This window comes from Sitophilus oryzae, unplaced genomic scaffold, assembly GCF_002938485.1.
Source record: "Sitophilus oryzae breed Bouriz unplaced genomic scaffold, Soryzae_2.0 scaffold_1396_pilon_pilon, whole genome shotgun sequence".
Classification (NCBI taxonomy): domain Eukaryota; kingdom Metazoa; phylum Arthropoda; class Insecta; order Coleoptera; family Curculionidae; genus Sitophilus; species Sitophilus oryzae.
Genome location: NW_022146055.1, coordinates 11,122,314 through 11,136,804, shown reverse-complemented (window position 1 = coordinate 11,136,804; position 14,491 = coordinate 11,122,314). Strand labels below are relative to the sequence as shown.

The 14,491-nt window shown below is 31.3% G+C and overlaps 1 protein-coding gene and 1 long non-coding RNA gene across 2 annotated transcripts in view; both read left to right on the top strand.

Annotated features, from left to right (window-relative positions):
* Positions 1–14,491, top strand: part of LOC115876040 (WD repeat-containing protein 63) — a 71,378-nt gene that overhangs the window by 29,793 nt on the left and 27,094 nt on the right. The window contains exon 9 of the mRNA XM_030891714.1: positions 2,714–2,934. Coding sequence (XP_030747574.1) covers positions 2,714–2,934 — 221 coding nt within the window. The remainder of the gene's footprint in view (positions 1–2,713; positions 2,935–14,491) is intronic.
* LOC115876041 lies at positions 7,639–9,672 on the top strand. Its single transcript, XR_004049085.1, has 2 exons — positions 7,639–7,700; positions 9,314–9,672. It is a non-coding gene; the product is annotated as an uncharacterized LOC115876041 (long non-coding RNA).

Below are 14,491 nucleotides of genomic sequence, written 5' to 3'. Positions count from 1 at the left end.
ACGTATTCTATAACGCATTAAACGATAATTTCTTTTAGTATGATATAACACTTAATAAGACAATGCTATATGATAACAAACATATTCTTTTATTAGACTCTTATACCCACCATGTAAGAGTTCTATAATATTCATATAACTAGTAGTCACAAGATCATATAATAGTTACTTAAACTTGTCTTATTAAAGTTGTATAATAGAATGTTTTATTGCATTAAACTACGGTGCTGTATACAACACTAGTTATATAGCCTTATATGATAAAATTGTAATTAACAAAATAAATTTGCTGTAATAGAGAACAACGGCATACGGTCGAGTCGGCCTACAAACACGTAAACGTTTACGTACGCCTGCGCATTTCTCATATTTTTTATTTTTTATACACGTAAAAGATGCTTTACGTCTACGTATACGTGCCAGCAGCGGCCGACTCGACCGTATGCCGTTGTTCTCTAATATCTGCATTATAAAACTGGTAATGTATAATATAACCTCATTTTAAATTAAATGGTATACCTAGTTATTTATTTTGTTATTGTTGTGAGTAATATCTACGTAGAAGTATAATCACAGCTATTATGAATTCTGGACAAAGTTGGAAAAAAGGTAACAAACGCAGTGGTAGTTATAAAAAGCATGTAAGAAAAAACTCCTCGAAATTACGGCAAATAATCGCGAGAATTCCCTGGGTTCCCAAAAGCCAAAATCTCTCGGGTTGTCTGGCTTCTTCAAAGCATTGTTGCCACGTTGATGTAAAATTTTTACTGTAGTGATGTTTGTATTGTTTTATTGTTGTTTTTCCAAGTCCTTAGGTTGCCGCTCACTCGTCGGGCATGCATGAAATGCATTGCGTGCATGAATCCATGAAAATCTGGTCATGTTTGTTAGTTTAAATACTAACCAAATGAAATTTGGCAACATCTATTTGTCACAAACCTCAATATGTCAAAAATAGTTCTATAGTGCCTGGAAATTCTGCGTAATGATAGATATTTATCCTATACCGTTTTATTTTACAACAAAGACTTATTTAAGGGATTCATTTATAATAAAATGGTTGCATTATAATTCGCCATGTTTAAGGCAGAATTTTTGTATGGCCTATGGCCGCCATTATATGAAGCAAAATTAAAAACATCAAAATAAATTGTAAAATGTTATTTTTGAGAACTATTTTGTGATAATATTTCCACAAACAGTAATAATCTGTTTAATTAAATTAAAAACAAGAATTTTTGAAAATTTTATTTTATTTTATTGTTTAAATTTATTCGTAAACCTTAATCGAAATTAAAGCGCTTTAATTTTTTGCCAAATACATACCTATAATCTACCAGTAAAATTTTCGGCGCAACAAAAATTGTCCCTACCTTTCAAACCCAATGATTTTTTATATTACATATTTGTTGTACCTTCTGGCTCTACCCGCCATTTTCACCGTCGAGTAAAGTCTCCTTTTTAACAATCCACATCCTCCAGATTCATTTTACGACACGCTTAAAATATAATTTGCTCCTGATATTCTTCGGTAAAAAATAAAATACTCTTTTACCTCGCTAAATGATCAAATGTTTTTATTGTACTGTTTCTTAGATGTGACCACGTAATACACAATAAAACTAGTTTTATAATATGAAAATTATAACGCTGTGTAAAATAGTTGCATAAGAGTTGTATACCCTTTTTATAGAACTTCTATACTACTAAACGGTTGTATAAAAATGGGCCTTTTTTGGTTGTAAAGCTATCATATTACGGTCTTATAGCACGTTATACGAATTGAGGTATCCTATAAAAATAATCACATAGCTGTTTATACAGCCTTTATAAAATAAAATTTGCTACTTGGGGTAACGTTAATATTTGGATGAAAATTGGTCTCTGGGAGTTTTTTGACATGAGAAATTTGATTTTGATGTCAATATGACTCCTATCGAAAAATCGCTACGAGTAATGGTTCCTGAGATATTAGGAATATAAATTATCAGTATCTATCATCATTGACTGTCATTGACATAAATTAAATATGTTAACTAAAAATAGTTACCTATTAGTCTGAAATCACAAATTTGAAATGTTTTTGTGCCAAAAGTTCTTTATCATCATTTTTTCGCAGAAAGATTTGTGATTAATTTAAAAAAATAAAAATTTCCCGAATTTATTATTTCAGTCAAGTGGGTACCTAACTATTTACTCAAATTGTTTATTTTTTGTCAGTAGGTGATATGTATTGACCATTTCCGTTCTAAATATCTTGAGAACAGTTTTTTACGTAGAAAGTCACGAAAATGTAGATTTTTTTTACTCAGTAGTGTTTTACAGGTACGGACAAAAAGTTATTAATCTTCAAAACACTTTAAGTTAAAATACATGTAGATGGCGCCCCCTACAAATAAGAGTCATATTTACATCAAAATCGAAATTTCTCACGTCAAAAAACTACCAGACATCAATTTTCAACCAAATATTGACATTACTTCAGAAATTTTTAAAAAAAAATCGAAATAAAAATTAAATTTCTCCACCCTGTATCTCCAAAACTAAGTATTTTAGGACACATTTATATGAACAATTTTACTTATTTTTATCTGTAAAATATGCTGACCTAAGTTTCCGGAATACAGTTCGGACCACCCTGTAGAGTATTTTCAGCAAATATTTTTTCAATTTTACAAAATTTCATGCTGTTTAATTTTGACGGATTATACAGGTTTGACGTGGATGGATCCATTTTTCGAGATTTCAAAAACGGGCAACATATTAGAGGCAGAAGAAAAGGATGGTGTAGTCAATCATTCCATGCAGATCATCAGTTCTAGTTTAGATGGTTCGATATGCGTTTGGGATTTAAAGAAAAAGCCAACAATCGAGGCAGGCAGTTATAAACCGAAACGACTTAAAAGACTTAAGAAAATACCTAGTGCTTTACAGGTATAAATAACAACACAGATGAGCATTTCTACATCGACAAAGAGCAGGGTGAGTTTTTTACGATGTTCTCTATGGGTATCTTTTCAGTTTTGTGAGGATAAACATATGCGCCTCTCGGATTTTTGGAAAAGTTTATGGCTTACTAGCAGTGGCGGCTTAACCATAAGGTCAAATGGTCAATGCCCCCCCCCCCCCAAAAAAAATCAGAAGAAAATTAGGAAAAACCTGTTTAGTTATACTTTTTGTAAATAATTTTTTTTTATTCCAAGATATTCTAAACTATTCCCAAAAACCATCAATTTGTCCAATTTTCGCTTCAAAACGTTTTATTTTACCCATTTTCTTTACTGCCGGTCAAAATTTCATTTTGTCCTTCGTTCCCGCAATGTTTTGCACCTATTAAACTCCAAATGTCGCGGCTCGTAACGTCAACAAGGTAAGGTATACTACGTATAGAAAATATAACCAGTTAAGGTGCGATAGATATAGTTTGAGGCGTATTAACACTTGAAACCGCCCAAAGCCCTGGGATATTTTGGCGCCCCTATTTTTACTCCATCTATTTTTTTCATTATTCAAATGACCCAAATATGAAAAAGTAAAAGTACAAAACATTTTATTCTCAAACTACAAAAAACATTTTATTTCTCAACGACAATAAACGATCGAGTTTAGATATTATCTATTCTAGATAAACATAAATATAAAAAAAATTAAAATCTAAAAAACATGCTTTTTCTTACCCTAATAACATAAATACTAAGCTATGTAATAAGTATTAAAAAACAAAATAACCTTATGAAAAACATTTTTTTTTTGGATTTATTTTCTCAAAAACTTGTATTATTTCTGTTGCGTCCAAATTTTTAAGTAAATCTGATTCTATGGACATTAAGGCTAAGTCACTAAGTTTAGAATGACCCAACTTGGATCTCAAATAATTCTTAACCCTCTTAAAAGTCCAAAACGATCTCTCTCCTGAACAATTGGTTACTGCCTTGGATATAAACAGCCTTAATGCTATTTCTAAGTTTGGAAATATTCCAACTAGATTTTCTTTCTTAAGTGATTTTAGTAAGTTCCTTGGGTCCAGCGGAAGATTCGGAATATATTTAACTTGGAGGATTTCATTTTCAATAGCTATATCCAGATCATTTTTATAGGTATTGATCAATTTCAAGCAACCTTGCGTAAGATCTTCATCACTTAAGCAGGCTGGATTGGTAAGAAAACCAAACTCTTTCTCTACTTCTTAGTACGCATCTTTCTTTTTTATGAGTTTATTTATTATTTTATCTATTAAGGGAAAAAATACAGTTATTCGAAATTTCGCTTTTCCGTCTGTAAAATGTGTGTCACTTTTTGCTTCGTCAAAAGGTACTTTTCTTTTTCGTTTCCTGGATATATCATACTGGAAAATATTATTTTGGCATAAAGTAGCAGCTTCAGTCAGAAAAGATTCAAACTGATCTCGTATATTAGATTAGTTAAATACCCTTGTAAAGATTCATATAATCCAAGCACTGATTGTAAATCAATGTCAACTGCTTGAAGAGCTTTGCTTGTTTGATTAAATCTTTCCAATATTTCATGCCAAAAACAACTCATTATTGCAACTTCGAATCGCATTAATCTTTAAATTTTTTGCTTCCGATCTTGTCGAAGATTTTTTATGTTCATCCTCAGCTATTGATAGCAAAACCTCAGATATTTCATGGTATGACGTATATAAAGCTTTACTAGCATTTGCTCGTGCACTCCAGCGGGTGACTGATAAATTTTTAATAGAAAACTTGGACTCAAGCAAAGACCATCTTTGTGTTGATACCGAAAAAAAGTTGTATAATTCCTGTTCCACGCCAAAAAATGATGTCGAAGTTACACAAAAGTCAACTGAGGATGTGTGCTACTAGATTCAGTGAATGGGCTGCACATGGAACGTATGTCGCCAATGGATTGATTTCTTTAATTTTTGCTTGTAATCCCGTATAGCAGCAAGACATGTTAGCAGCATTGTCGTAACTTTGTCCTCTACAATCCATTACATCAACTTGTAATTCTTTTAACTTTCTAAGTCGTTCAAAAAGCCGTTTTTTTTCTATCTTCGGTTGAAACTGCTTCTTAGTTTCATTTCATATCTTTTTCGGTAATCGGTTAATGAGGTGCACTGTGTCTTTTGACTGGAAAATGTGGCGCCCTTTCAGATTTGGCGCTACAAGCCTTGGCTTGGTCGGCTTGTACCATAGTTTAAGGAAAAGAGTAGTTGCATTCTCGCAAATATTTTCTGCCAGTTTTTGCAAGCTGTCGAATATCGGCAGCTTGCAAAGCGTTTCAGTTGAATTCCGTCCGTCGAGCTGCGAGGTTCGAGCGTTGCGTCCCAGCACATTGAGACGGACATTTGAGACGGATTGACAAAAAATGAGTGCCTTACTGTGTGCTGCTATTAACTGTAGTAATAATTCAAAAAATTGTTCTTTGAGTTTTTTTGGATTTCCATCGGATGTAAATCGGCAAGCTGATAATAATTATCAATAAACATTTAATTATATTTGTTTATTTTAGAAGCTGGGATATTATGTAATTAATTAAATGTTATTATTTTTATTAGCATGTGTGCAAATCTTGAAATAGTTTTTTAGATATACAGGTTGTCTCAAATTTGCGCATGAAAATATTCTTTGGTCAGGGGATTTGCCATAAAATTTTCATTCCAATAATAATTTACGAGATAATTTATATAGATTGGTTTTTGAAACAATTTTAGAGTAAATATTTTGTACATCTAAAGTCTCCGCAAATTATTCATATTTTTTAAATGAAAGAATTTTATAATAGCACAATCTATTATAAATTTAGTGGACTGTATTTTTTTATGTTTTTTTTATATTATTTATTTTTTATTATAAGTGGTCGTAATATAATAATATTCAAAATATTATAGACAAAATATTGAGTTTATATTTGAGGGAAGAAAAGTGCCACACCTAGCTTTAAACCACCGTAAATATACAGGGTGGCCCATTATTGCGAGGAAGTCCAATATCGTCGTTCTTGTCGAAGATGTGAAAAAAGTTTTATTCATATGTTTCAAGGTTTTCAGAATTTTAGAATTTAGAATAAGTGGGAGGGGAGTTAATCACTGCGACCTTACTAGTTTCTTCTTATTTTCAATCTACTGAGGTGTTCATTGAGGAGACAGTGTCCTGTTATAAACCCCGTGACAATCTGAAGATTGTTCTTACTTAAACCCAGGAAGATCTCTGATTTTTCTTGATCACAAGTCCTCAGAAACTTCTTCGAGTGTCTTAGACCGTTGCAAGATTCCCATTCCAGGTTGCGGACGGAATCTTCCAAGTTTCAAGGTTTATAAAGGGTCGTATCCTAAAATATTATTATATATATATTTATATTTTTTTATATACAGGGTGTCACAAAAAAGTTATGGTAAAGTTAATTTTATTTTTTTTTAAATTATTTTACATCATTCAATATACATCATTCTATATAGAGAATAATGTAATATTGGAACACTTTAAATACAAAAAATGTTCACTTTTTAATTCTACATCTGAAAGAAAATTAATATACTAGGTGTTGCATTTAAAAAAAATGAGATACAACATTTTAAATATTACGATTTTGGTGACGCCATAAAAAATACCCTGTATACGATAAAGTAAATTTTTCTACACGAATTTATTCTGGTGTCCTTGTCATGTTTAAGAAAACATAGCTAAGTATTAATAAAGTTATATTCACTCTAGTTTTTTGCCACTTTTTATATACAATGTTTTTAACCAAAGTTTTAGTAAATAAGAAATAGAATGGCAACACTGCAGTGTGCTTTAAATAGAATCCAGTTATCTACAGAAAATTAAACTTGTTTTAAATAAAAAAAAATTGAAGAAAATCTCTGAAATTGATAATAATATAAAAATATGTCATTATATATATATTTTCCGCATTTCTTCCCATCAGAAGATTTTCAGATACAGAAGAATTGTTACCTACACGAAATGTGAAAACATTCTGTTTTGAAGCAAGTTTTTACTCGATGATTAATTTATTTTATTTTATTTTATTGGGAACTCATATTTTTCTAAATACATATCTGTGAAACTACGACGAGTGCCACGACTATACTTTGCCTAGTTAATAGACTACAACCATAGACTTAGAATAAAATATAGACTACACTATTTACATTTAAGCGCGGTCCAATATTAATTTTTGTAAACATGTTTACTCCTGGGTGCAGCTGACCTCGGCCGTCTGAGTCTTTCGCCTCCAGCCTATGTTGTCACGTCTAAAATATTATTAATATTTTTTTTGTTGTTATACACATATATTGAGATATTAAAACTGTATTTTAATAAAGTAGTGTTTAATAGTAGAAAGATGTATTAAATAGTCCCTATACTACTAAATTATAAGACGGAGACTATTTAAAAATGACAAATTCTTTACAATTTGGCAACACCCATCAATCGCCGGGTCGCCTGTTCATTCTTTATTCTCTCGTAGTAGAGCCATAGTAGAGTAAAGCACGTGTCGTAAAACCTTGTTGTCACAGTTTCGCCATGGCTATTTTATTGTTTTTATTGGATGTTTTGATTTTGTATTTTTTTTGGATTCGATTTTCTTAGTGTGTAGTGTCGGTTTAGTGTTTATTTTGATTACCTTTTATTTAAAACTATAAAACATGTTCGTCAGTGCCAAATTTGTAAGAAATTGGACTATTTAAGTCCTGGAACAACATTCCACAGGTAAGTCAAATTTACTATTTTGGCGTCAGTGGCGTTGTAGAAAGGCGCTTATTTAGATAATAATTTAGTAAATTATAAACCCTGGAAAATCTGTATTTTTTATATTTATCATTTACGTAAAGGTTCTTACTAACCTCGTTATTAATATAACGAGTAGATACATTATTAAGTACATAAGAAGTAGACACATTATTTTCTTGGGCATTGGTTAATTTAATGCTTTTTTTTATGAAAAATGTGTTTCTTTTTATTCTAAAACCATCCTTAGAATCTAAAATAACATACAGGAATTCCAGAATGATATTCCATTATGAAACAACAATTTTTAAGGCTTATTATAAACTATAAACAATCGAGAAAGTCGAAAAAATTACAAGCTACCAAACATTTTAAAATACCAAACATTCCTTATTTTTTTTCAAGACTAAAATATTTTACAAACATTACTTTTTCCCTATAGTTTCACATCAGGTATAGAAATAACTACGTTTTTATGATAGGGTCACCATTATGATAACAAAAATGACGAACAATGGTCCAGAAATGTAAACAAGTACATATTTTTTGTAAATATTTTTCTTACCGCTTGCATTTTTGTCCATTATTATTTCACAAATTATACAGGGTTATGTAAACCAGGTAGATATTTCGTTTTTTTTATATTAAACAAAGATAAAATAAATATGCCATTTTAAAATTTATCCAGTACTTACCTAGAGTTTTTTCTTTTTTTTTCTCGACTGTTAATCTATTATTAATTTGTAATACCGTATGATCGAAAAAAACGGCGTCCAGTTGGCTTGGAAAAAACCATCGATACATACTCCATATAATTTTACATATAAAATGACAGCGATCTTCATTTCATAGCCATCGCTGACGCCGTTTTTTTTCGATTATAAGGTATAATTTTCATTTTTTCTTTTATAATGTAATATCACTTAAGTAATATCACATATAATCTGAAGATAGTTTTAGAATTAACCAAAACGTAAATCTTTAATAAAACAATCTGTTATTATTTGCCATATATGTATGTATCCAAGAAAATAATTTACATATTATTATTATATGTTTTACTGTTTTTTATCTTTATTTGAAACTCAGAAATGTTGCATTGGCTTTCTAAAAAAATGAACTTGTAAGTTTTTAAAATGCTTCGTTTCGGAGATACAGGGTGTAGAAGTTTCATTTTTATTTCGATTTTTTTCCAAATAATTTCTGAAGTGACGTCAATATTTGGACGAAAATTGGCGTTTGGGAGTTTTTTGACATGAAAAATTAGATTTAGATGTCAATTTGACTTTTACTAATAGGGGGCGCCACCTACATATTTTTTAAGTTATTTGAAGAGTAATACTTTTTGTCTGTATCTATATAAAACTACTGAGAAAAATTTACATTTCCAACGTTTTTTACTTAATAAGGTCTCTTGTTGACACTCGCCACAAGTATAGTTCTCAAGATATTTGGAAACGAATTAATCAATACATTCTTCATAAATTATTTGGAAAAAAGCGAAATAAAAATGAAATTTCTACACTCTGTATCTCTGAAACGAAGCATTTTAGGACATAAATTTATACTATTTTTTTTACTGATTTTATTTGCAGATTATGCTGCCAAAGTTTCCTGAATACAATTCCGACCACTCTGTATATCAAGATATCCCCCATTACGTACTAGTTTTTCTTAATAATTTTCTATACATTTTCCAACGCCAAGATGTACCAAGCGCATACAAATACATCAAGCTTCAAACAAGCTTGCACGTTGACAGTAATACCTACAGTAATATTGTATTATATTAATGTAATATTTTTGAACCAATGTTCAATATTACTGTAGTAATACTGTTTATACTCATGCCTTTTATATTTGTTTGAATTTGGTGCATATTTCCATTGAATAAAGTATAGTCACCATTACCATTATTATACTTACTCTATAATAAAGACAGTAACGAGTTAAATAAATGTAGTTTTCATTTTATTCACTTCCTAAAAGCTTGCTTTAATGGAACAGATTCCTGTTTTTTCTAATTTACATAATAAGACATCACTTTTACCGGAAAAAAAAATTAAACAATTATAAAGTTTTTTCTCTTTCTGTTCTATTATGTCTATAGAATAGATCCTGTTTTGATTAATATTAGAGTTGTAAATGTTTGACTAAAATTAATATTTTATTAAATTAATAATTTATCATCAATTTCAAAAATTAAATAATTTCGATTATTAAAATTTCTTCTATAACACGTACTTTATTATTTTTATCCTTAATCCAAGTCCTAAACTTTGCTTTATATTAAACTATTTTCTTTATCCTAAATCTTAATAATATAAAAAAGTTTAAATACGATATATTTTTAATTGAATTATAGCTTCATTAAAATTAAAAAAAATACCCGCCTATGATACGGAGAGTGCAGGTGCACTGAAGAAACAAAAGACAGTGTTGCGTTGGGCGGCAGAGCCGTCAGGAAACGACCGTTACGACGGAGACAGCCTATCTATCGCTCGTGTCGCACTCGTTAGAGCCAAAAACAATAACACAACAATAACAAGACGTTGTCTGTCCGCATCTTCCAGCTATTTATGAATGAGATGCTCAGTCTATATTTTATTCTAAGTCTATGACTACAACTATACAGCTACGTCAGTGATCACGGGAGGCGAGGACAAGGTCATATAAAGTGGCAGAAAAAGAACAAAGGATTTGACAAGGAGTAAATCTGCTAGTTTCCTTATACTATGCTTGTACTATAATCCGCCTTTGGCACCATTGACCGCGTCATTCATAAAAGGATTTCAGTCGTTGGAAAAATTTCGCCGTTTGGGCAGTTTGGGTGTTTATAAAAACTGAAATTATAAAACAACCAAGGTTTTTATATCGTTTATCGCGTATAATGTTTGGTTTAGTCAATATAAAGCAATACTTAAATTTTTAATATCGAAAGAAATCCCATGTAGTTTGAGGTGTAGCGCGAAATTTGTGTAGGTAATAATTCATAATTTTCTGGTTATGGATTGTAACGTTTTTAGTTCGCTACATGTCTTTTTTATATATAATATATGATGTCTGGCCTATCATCACCGGATTCCCTCTCGTTCAGGCCGGATAGTTTATTTGACGCGTAATTTTTACGTTCTCTAGTCGGCAACCCTGTTATCGTTTCACTATTCTGTGGAGGCGCTGTCAACATCGCTTCTGTCAACTCTCTCCGCACTTAACATCACTTTTGTTCACCCGACTTTTAGAAATGGTAATAATTTAAATCTTGCTGCAAAATCTGAATCAGCTGCCATTTCGAAGCAACAGGTAAAGATGAGATATTATCTTTATTAGATTCGTTGTTATTATTGAATATTTTTAGGGTAGAGTTTTGGATGTCCCAACTTAACTTGTATTTGTAGTTTGCTGGCACGTTGGCGTCCCCTTTCTTTTGTCCTCCAGAATGTTACATGGAAGAAAGGACAGTTTCTTTGTTTATTATTGAGCACTCGGAAGTAATTCGAGGTAGGTTTATTTTGTTTATTTGACCTTGTTTGGTTTTAAACAAGAGTTTCATATTTTTAGGGTCCAAGGTACGGACTATTTACAAGGTACGGGCATTATCCAAGGTCCTAGTAGTATCCAAGGTACGGGTAGTGTTCCCCTGTACCGTTAAAATTCAGGTCCAAGCATTAAATCTTGACCGCCCTGTATACCAGGTTCAAAAATATATCAAAATATCAAAAATATCAAAACACACAGCTGATATATCTCCGTAATATGAAACTGTCTGAGTTCTATAGACCCAAATAATAATAAATAGAAATATCAAAAATAAGAAAGAGAATAAAAATTTCAGTCTTAAATCGTACTAAGAAAACTGCAACTGTTTCCTCCCCTGTATCATGCCAAAAAAGATTAAACTACAAAAATGAATGTAAGAAAATTAATCAGGAAAATTGTCAGACTCCAGTGAAATACATTACGAGTAAAAAATACAAAACAGACTGAATAATATAGAGTGTCGAATTAAGGGCTGTTTTTATTTTCTCGAGGCCCCACGTTGGGCGCCAAATAGGGCGTAGCGTTTTTTTAATAAACATTACCACTGCGAACGGCAGCTTTTCATCGGAGAGCAGTCGTGGATAAGGTATTTCACTGGAAAGAAAATTAAGTAATATCAATAAACAAAGAAATAGATATTGGGCGCCAGGCATGTACAGAGAAAGAAAACACAGTTGTATATTACTTAAATCTAATGACTATATTTATTCAAGATGGACTGTGATGGTAAATAGCATTGTACAATTTTAATAATTATTATAGTAGTTATATGTCAACAAAAGTGGTGTTAAGAATATTACTAAATATCTATGAAAACAATACCATTACAAGACGTAATGTAATGAAACCTAAGATATAAATAATATTTTAAATATTAAATCGACATGAATGTGCTTAACAATCTAACCACTAAAAATAGTCTGTACGATATTACTTAAGATGTACGTTATTGTTTAAGACTGAAAATGTTTTTTAAATATTAAATGTAAAACTAGAACTTAAATCTACACTTAGCTGTTCTTTATGTAATCTTGCTTCAAACAGTAGCAGCGTGAGGTGGTCTCACATCTCTGTACTGTCTGTCGGCGATCCTGTTGGCCAAAACAACAAAAGGGGCCAGAATGAGGACACCATGAATCAATACAGCCGTGGCTACTGACTAGGCTTAGAAATGGGAGCGAAGCAGCATGGGGCTTATGCTGTATCCATACTGTGGTAATATGGGGACACTACCCGTACCTTGGAACACTACTAGAACCTTGGATAATGTCCGTAACCTGGGCCATAAGCTTGGACCATAACCTTGGACACAGTCCGTCCATAAGATAACGGTACAGGGGAACACTACCCGTACCTTGGATACTACTAGGACCTTGGATAATGCCCGTACCTTGTAAATAGTCCGTACCTTGGACCCTAAAAATATGAAACTCTTGTTTAAAACCAAACAGGGTCTAATAAACAAAATAAACCTACCTCGAATTACTTCCGAGGGCTCAATAAAAAACAAAGAAACTGTCCTTTCTTCCATGTAACATTCTGGAGGACAAAAGAAAAGGGACGCCAACGTGCCAGCAAAAATACAAATACAAGTTAAGTTGGGACATCCAAAACTCTACCCTAAAAATATTCAATAATAATATCGAATCTATAAAAGATAATAACTCATCTATACCAGTAGCTTCGAAATGGCAGCTGATTCAGATTTTGCAGCAAGATTTAAATTGCCATTTCTAAAAGCAGGATTTGCAACCGTGGCCATAAACAAAGTGAGGTTTAAACGCAGAGAGGCGCCTTGACATATAACAAGGATCTTGACAGCGCCCGCCTCCACAGAACAGTGAAACGATAGCAGGGTTGCCGACTAGAGAACGTAAAAATTACGCGTCAGATAAACTATCCGGCCGAGAGGGAATCCGGTGATGATAGGCCAGACATCATATATTATATATAAAAAAGTCATGTAACGAACTAAAAACGTTACAGAATAAATGATGAACTGTGGCTGACTGATCTAAATAGATATTTTAAAATAGAAAACATGGTGTTTAGTTTATGAAATCGTGCGGTTAAAACTAAACAATTGCTTAAATTTCGAGAAACGTTTAGAGAAAGAACGTATTGACTTTAAATATAAAAAATATGAAATAAAACTTTTAGAATTGTGTATATGTATAAGAACATTGACTGGGTTTTTAGTGAAATTGCACTAGACCACTTGTATATAAATGTAAGGGTAGGTTTCATTTTAACAGAATTTATATTTATTTTTAGATTTATTTTCCTTTAACTAAACGTACAAATACCTTGTAAGAAACCAATTAAATTTGGGCGCGTCTTAAAAAAAATCGACGCAATATTTTTAGATATTGACCTCCCTACAATAATGACCACGAGCCGCCACTGCTTACTAGATTTTTTGAAAAATACAAATGTCAGCTATTTTAAAAATGCTCCCTAATTCCATTACAATATACTTTAGACCAAAAGTTTTCAGATAAAAGATGTAAGTAATCATATCCTTAGTGAGATTGTGTTCTCCGTCTTTTTTTAACTGTCATATTTGACATATGACACAAAAATATGTTTTTTTAAATGAAAACCGAGATGAAAACAATAGTTGGTCATGACTTCATGAAAAGCGCCATTTTTTAAGCTTTTCAACGATATAAGCTACAATATGTTTTAATAACTACTGAGATATAGCCAATTCTTATCTTTTTGAAGCGGATTTTTTGAACATTTGTTAAAATATTTTAAAGTCTATGTAGTGAGTTAATATTATTTATTACTAATATTTTTTTTAAGATTTAATTTGTTTAATATAAATTGTAAAGAACTGCTTAATAAAATATTCTGTCTTTTTAAAAGTTATAAATCATAATAGAACAAGAATACCATACCAAGTGAAATTATTAAAAAAAGATAAGAACTGGCTATAACTCAGTAATTCTTCGAACAAAATAGTTTTATCTGAAAACTTTTTATCTAAAATAGATTATAATGGAATTAGGGAGCATTTTTGAAATGGCCGAAATTTGTTTTTTTGAAATTATCTAGTAACCCATAAACTTTTTTCAAAAATTCCGAAAGTCGGCTAGATATTCCGAAAGTCGGCTATATTTGACCTAACAAAACTGCAATTCTTTCCCCATTTAACCGATTCTCTAACTCTAATAGTTTTCGAGATATTCATAGAGAACATCGTAGAAAATTCACCCTGTATATTATGG